Here is a 6312-nt window from a genome sequence, read left to right as displayed (position 1 = left end):
TACCAACTATGAAACTATAGTTACCAAAAATGTATGGCAGCATTCCTCAACAGAACAGACAAATTAATACACTCTTCTGAAGCATAAGAGACTTCCTCAGTTTAACAAGGACAGTTTTACAAATACTATATAAATTATAAGCACACTTTTCTTACTGTAACACTTTATAACTTAACATACTTCTTTTTTCAGCTAACCTAGGAAAACGAGATTTAACGATTGCTACAAAAGTCAGAGTCAGGATGCTGAACACAACTGTCTTCAATTTTAGGAACATACCACTTAAATTAAGAAGCCCAGTTGCAGACATCCAGAATTGAACATTTTTAGCAGAACTTTAAAAAAATTTAGGGGGGGTGGGGTAGGGAGGAAATCATGGACAGTAACAACATACACCCACATTTTAGGTTTGTCAGGGAAGTTATCATGTATCTGTGTTTGTGTGGTTAAGCATCAAAACAAAAACACTAGGGCTGTGCGAAACACCATCGTTTCATTTCAACATCCATTTCACCATTTCGAAGGGACAGCATTTTCTTCCCTTGTTTCACTTCAAAGCACTGTCCTGTTTCATTTCGTTGAAACTGTTTCGCTGTTTCAACATTTCACCCATAGACTATAATGGGGAATCATGAAAATGCCTAAAACTTTGTCATTGCTTGCTTGATTTGGATGAAAATTCCAGGGATGGTACCCACTTCTGAGGGCATGAAGCTTGCAAAGTTTCTGGGAAACTGCACCTCAGACTGCTCAAACCAAAAGTCCTGACACTTGCCAGCAGCAGTAGCCTCCTCTCATCCCGTACGCCAATCCAGAGCTTCACACCCCTGGGATGAGTCCAGCACAGCCCAGCAGCCCTCCCAGGGTGTGAGCCCCCAGATCTGCACCCCGGATGAGAGGATGCTCAAGCTGCTTCTCCCACCGGGGACCGATGCCCCCGCTTGCCTACCTGCTTGACTATAGCTCAGCCTACACCTGGCTCCAGCCGTCCTGTATGCTCCCTGCCCGGCTTCAGCCTCCCCCGGCAACTGAACAGCAACAGCAGCTGCGCTCTTGGCCTTGTGGCACAGCCCCCCTGCATGGCAGGAGGGAGCGCGGCTCAGCCCCAGCTGCCAAGTTTCTGTGAAGCCTCCACCGCAGCACGCTGCTGCAGCTCAGCTTGATGCAGTGCACAGTGGGCGCTGTGTGCTTTCGAACAACTCCAGACTGTCATCCAAGGCTGCGTGCCACTCGCGAGGACCGCTGGCCACACTGGCCCAGGTTCTGTGTGCATAACCCCTGCACCATCTGGCTGGGCATGCAGGACCTGGGTTGCGTGGCTTCTGGGAGGAGTCCCGCACAGCCTCATAGCCCTCCTGGGGGTGTGTGCGGGCACCCCAATCTGCCTCTGGATGACAGGAGGCTGCTGCAGTTGGCTGAGACTGCTGTTGGGTGCAGCCTGTGTGGCGTACTGAGAAGACTGGTGCTGCCACTGGCCCAAGGAAGCAGCAGCAGCAACAGCAAGCTGTCATCCTGCATGCAGATTCAGGGGCCTGCAACCCTGGGAGGTCTGCAGGTCTGTGCCAGATTCCTCCTGGGTGGCACAGGCCCCTGGATCTGCACACCAGATGACAGGAAGCTGCTGCTGCTGCTTTTGGCCAGCAGCAGCACCATTCTTCCTTATGCTGGGCACACAGCGCTGATCCCAGGTGGCAGCAGCAGCCTCTTGTCATCCAGCATGCAGATCAGGGGCCCACACCCCCAGGAGGAGTCCAGCACAGCTCCGCAAGCTCTCCGGAGGTGCAGGCAGGCCCCCAATCTGTGCGCCAGATGACAGGAGGCTGCTGCTGCTGCTAGCTGGAATCTGCGGTGGGTGCAGCCTTTGTAGAGCGCTGGGAAGACTGCTGATGACACTGGCCCCAGTTGGCAGCCACAGCATGCTGTCATCCCGCACACAGATCCAGGGGCCTGTACCCTGGGGAGGGCTGTGCCAGACTCCTCCCGGGGGGCACAGCCCCCGGATCTGCATGCCACATCACAGAAGGCTGCCGCTGCCAGCTGGGACTGGTGCTGAAGCCAAGTAAGCCCGGCTTCAAAACTCAAAACATTTAAAGTGCCTTTGTTTCGTTTTGAAGCTGTTTCAAAGGCTTTTGTTTTGTTTCTATTTCACTGTTTCGAGCTTCAAATGGTATCGAAACAGCTTCAAAAGGAAACACCAGGCAAAATTTTGCAGAGCCCTAAAGAACACCTCTTGCAGTATTTCAATGGGATCCTTAAAAGAAAAGAGTCTCAAGTTACTCCCATTTATGGTACTGAGTTCAAAAGTGAGCCATATCCCAGAATTCAACATATCATTATTTCTCTCAATCCGAGAGCTTTATTGAAGAATGTTTAAATGGAGACAAGTATCTGAATAACTTAGAATACTAGAGGGCAGGATTTCAGCCCATGTTCTAAGGGCATCAATGGCAAAATTCATTGGCATCGGTGGGGCCAGGAATTCATCCTGCTACACAAAAAGGGAAAGAATTAGCACACAGCAACATTCTCTAGTGAGCTTAAAAAGAAAAAAAAAATCTAATACTTCAAGGTAGATAACCTTATATCACAGACTAGAAGCCAACATGTGATAGATAGTGACCCTGTGAGGAAGTCCTTAACATTTTCAAGAGACAGGACACACAGAGAGCTGCTAGTTCATCTGAATTCAAGTTTTACTTGACTACTTATACAGAAGAACTTGTTTGACAGGTAGGTCTTGTATGGTTGTTAAGGAAGTGCCATGGTCAAAAGGTATTTATTCCAAGAAACCCCCTCACTATTACTGTAATAATCATTTATTGTTTTGTTTAAATTCCTACAACTGATACAGGTCATGGTTACAACTGATATTCAAAGACACTTAAAGTATCAAGGAAAAAATTATTTTACTCACGCTGCATGTCCATGGATCTGTGTTAAATTCTTTCTGCAAAATAAAACATTTTGTTTTATGCTTTGAATACAACAGATTGCAAATTGTGAAGAAAGCACTGATTGCTCTCTAGTTATGAAAAATTATCTAAGAATGTATATATTAACAGGTAAGAAGGATTTTGATCTTATTTGAATTGAGTTAATGAGTGGAATATTTGAGAAATAAGACCAAGATACCTGAAGCCATGTCAGCTGGTTACAAGGACGTACCCAAGCAGGGGTATGTGTGGGTGGGCAAGTATGGAGTACCACCACCCTTGCTGCTGCCTCACAGGAGCAGGGCTGGGGCCAGGTGACGGCAGTGGCAACCCTTTGCGGGTCAAACAGGTACCACCCAGACTGTCAGACGGGGGGAGGGCGGGGGGGAGAAGAGAAGCTTGCACGCGGTGGCTGCCATCCACCACCCTGCACCGCCGCTCCACAACCAGCTGCCACCATCGCCCCTGCTCTGCTATTGGCTGCTGGGGGTACACTGCTCAAAAAAGTTTGAAAGCACCTGTCCTAGACTACCCCCCCTAGGAAGTACAACACAGCCAGTTAACAAAGCTTTCAATGTATCAGCTGTCTTGGATTCACTGCAGTATAAAAGTCAGGTTACCATACAATTATAGAGAGAGGCATGGAAGGGACTTCAGGAGGTCATCTACTCCAGTTGAGAGATCCCAGGAAGAAAACCATGTCTCTTGCTGCAAAGGCAAGCAATACCTCCCACAATCCATGTGAATCTATGGGGTAAAATTCTTTCCTGACGTCAAATGGGGTGATCAAACTGATCCTGAGCAGAGAAGCAAACCCTCAAACCAGAAACCTCCAGACTTTTCAGTTCCAGCAGGAGCATCAGAACACTCCACTCAAAATCCAGAGTATACAGTAGCCAATATCCAATGTTTCTGAGGAATAGAGAAAAAAACCCAACACGTGTAACAACAGGAGGGGAAAAACTTCCTTCTTGGTCCCATGTGACAACCAGCAAAGTCCAGAAATACTGGAAATCCAAAACCCCTCCACTCTACACTACAACCTGGAGACCAGAGACACAAATCCACACACCAGAGAGCCAGAATATCCCCTTCTATCATCCTATCCCTTCCATAAACCTATCCCAACTTTTTAATATTCTTTCATAACCAAGCCATTTCAGGAGGTCTGTTTCAATGTCCTGCTGCTGAGTATGGTCCTCTTCAATCTCCACCTGCTCTGGACTGCAGAGCTCTGCTCATCTCTCAACAATGTATACATGTGGGGCTCCAGGATTTCCAACTGTCGCTCTTTAAAGCACAGTCCAGGCACTTATACTCCTAGATCATTCCTGCCCAATGCTTATCCAACCTCTTATTGAAAAACTCCAATAAAGGAGATATCACAACTTCTCTACGGAGTTGATCCCACTGCCTCACTTTCATAATGGTGAAGACATTTTTCCTGATAGCCAGTCTATACCTACTTTGCTGCAACTTAAAGCCACTGCTATGCATTCTACTCTCTGCAATGAAGTAGAAAAGGAGAGTTATTCCTTTTCTTGATTGCAGTTCTTCAGATACTTGAATATTGCTATCTTGTCCCCTTTGAAATTGCCTTTCACAAGCTGAACATGCTTATTTCTCACCTCTCCTCAAATAGTTTGTCTTCTACTCCCTTTATCCAAGCCTGCCTCTGGACTCTCTCCAACTTCCCCATAATGTTTTTTTAAGACCACAGAACTGCATACAATACTCTAGATGAAGCCTAATCAGTGCCAAGGCTTATGTTTTAATGTCCCTGCTGAGGCAGTCCAAAACTGCAGACTCATGTTGAGTCCTACACAGTACACCAGTACCCTAATCCTTCCTCATTAACACCTTCTCGTAGCCTAAGCCAGGGGTCACCAACATTTTGGGGAAGAGTGCCAAAAACACCCACAACTTCAACTTGTAAGATGTTAGTGTGCTGGGGTAGAAGATGGGGGAGCCATGAGGGGCCCAATCCTTGCTGTTGCCATGTAGCCCCAGCCCCTTCCCCGCCATTCACCCAGAGGCACATGTGCCAAGCAAAATGCCTTTGACTGCCACACTCTGGCACCGGTGCCAGGGGTTGCCTACCCCTGGCCTAGGCTAAGAGTAGTCACAGTGCAAAATACTATTCAAACTGCATAGAGTGATGGATTTAGCCAGGCATACAAGAACTTGTTGCAACTGAAAGAGGCAAGTATAGTTAGTTTAAGCATAATCAAGAGTTGAAAAATCCTTCTGGGATGCAGAGTAAACATTTACTGGGCTCTGTGTTGCCAGAGCTGAACTGGAATAGCACTTGGCCTAACTCATTTGTACAGGGATGAGACCAGGGTGGATTTGATTTAAATCATCGGTCAGGAAGCCTTGATTTAGTAACTGTTTTCTACAAAAAGTACATTCTTGTTGTTTGATATAACTTTAATATATATTATTCGCAACTCAGAGATAGATATAGGTTTCATTTTTAGAAGGCACATGCTATACATTTTAAAGCAGCTATTTATTTTGATATTTTTTCAGATTAATTTTGCAACTACATCAGAAAACTGAATAACAATTTGGTTATTTTATTTACCAAAGCTAACTGAAGCAGATACTTGTGAAGTCATTGGGAGGTGAACTATCTCCTATTCACTAGCTCAATCATGGATATTTGGGGGATATTTTTGCCACGCTGTACGAGGAGGACATCAAATGAACACCACCACCACATGTTATTAGCTAAGGGCTTTCCTCACTTTCTTCTAGATTTCTTTGCATCTTTGGTTTCAACTTCTCTCTTTTATGGCTTAGCAAGCCTGCTGCAATGATAAGTCTTCCCTTCTACCATACCATTCATTCCCTCACTAGATCCGAATCAATGGGGAGGCTATACTCAGAAACCTATTTCTCAAGACTTCTGGAATATTCTGCTCAAAATAGTTCTCTTTTGCTTCTACTGCCCCTCCCTCCTTGCATTTATCTCCAGGCTCCTCCCCCTTGCCCAAATCTACTCCACCCCAACAATCCACTCCATTTAACTTCTTGAAACAGCACTTTAAGTAATCAGGTCTGTTCTCCCTCATTTCCATATACTGCTGTTAACAAGGATGTTACCTCTGGAGAGACAAATCCACAGTTTGAGAACTGAAGCCAAGCATCACAAAGATGCTTAATGGGATCTTCTAGACTGAGCACTGAGTCTCACTGAGTACCGTGGTTTTCTTTAAACTTTACTAATCTATAGAGAAGCCTCTGGGAACCCCATAAGATTGGGCCCCTAATATAGTCCATGGCCTGTTGTGACACATTCATAAAACTTTTCTAAAAAGGTGACATGAATATATCGTCTCAAATAGTATATAATTAGAAGTTATAATCCCCATTC

At 45.7% G+C, this 6312-nt stretch overlaps 1 protein-coding gene across 1 annotated transcript in view; it reads right to left on the bottom strand.

Annotated features, from left to right (window-relative positions):
• The window catches only part of LOC109288141 (phospholipid scramblase 1-like), a 33890-nt gene extending 30868 nt beyond the window's left edge, over positions 1-3022 (bottom strand). The window contains exon 1 of the mRNA XM_019503546.1: positions 2915-3022. Coding sequence (XP_019359091.1) covers positions 2915-2927 — 13 coding nt within the window. The 5' untranslated portion in view covers positions 2928-3022. The remainder of the gene's footprint in view (positions 1-2914) is intronic.
• Positions 3023-6312: the final 3290 nt, after the last annotated feature.

The sequence above is a fragment of the Gavialis gangeticus genome, unplaced genomic scaffold (assembly GCF_001723915.1).
Source record: "Gavialis gangeticus isolate Ggan-Ray unplaced genomic scaffold, GavGan_comp1, whole genome shotgun sequence".
NCBI lineage: Eukaryota > Metazoa > Chordata > Crocodylia > Gavialidae > Gavialis > Gavialis gangeticus.
This window is presented reverse-complemented; position numbering and strand designations above follow the sequence as displayed.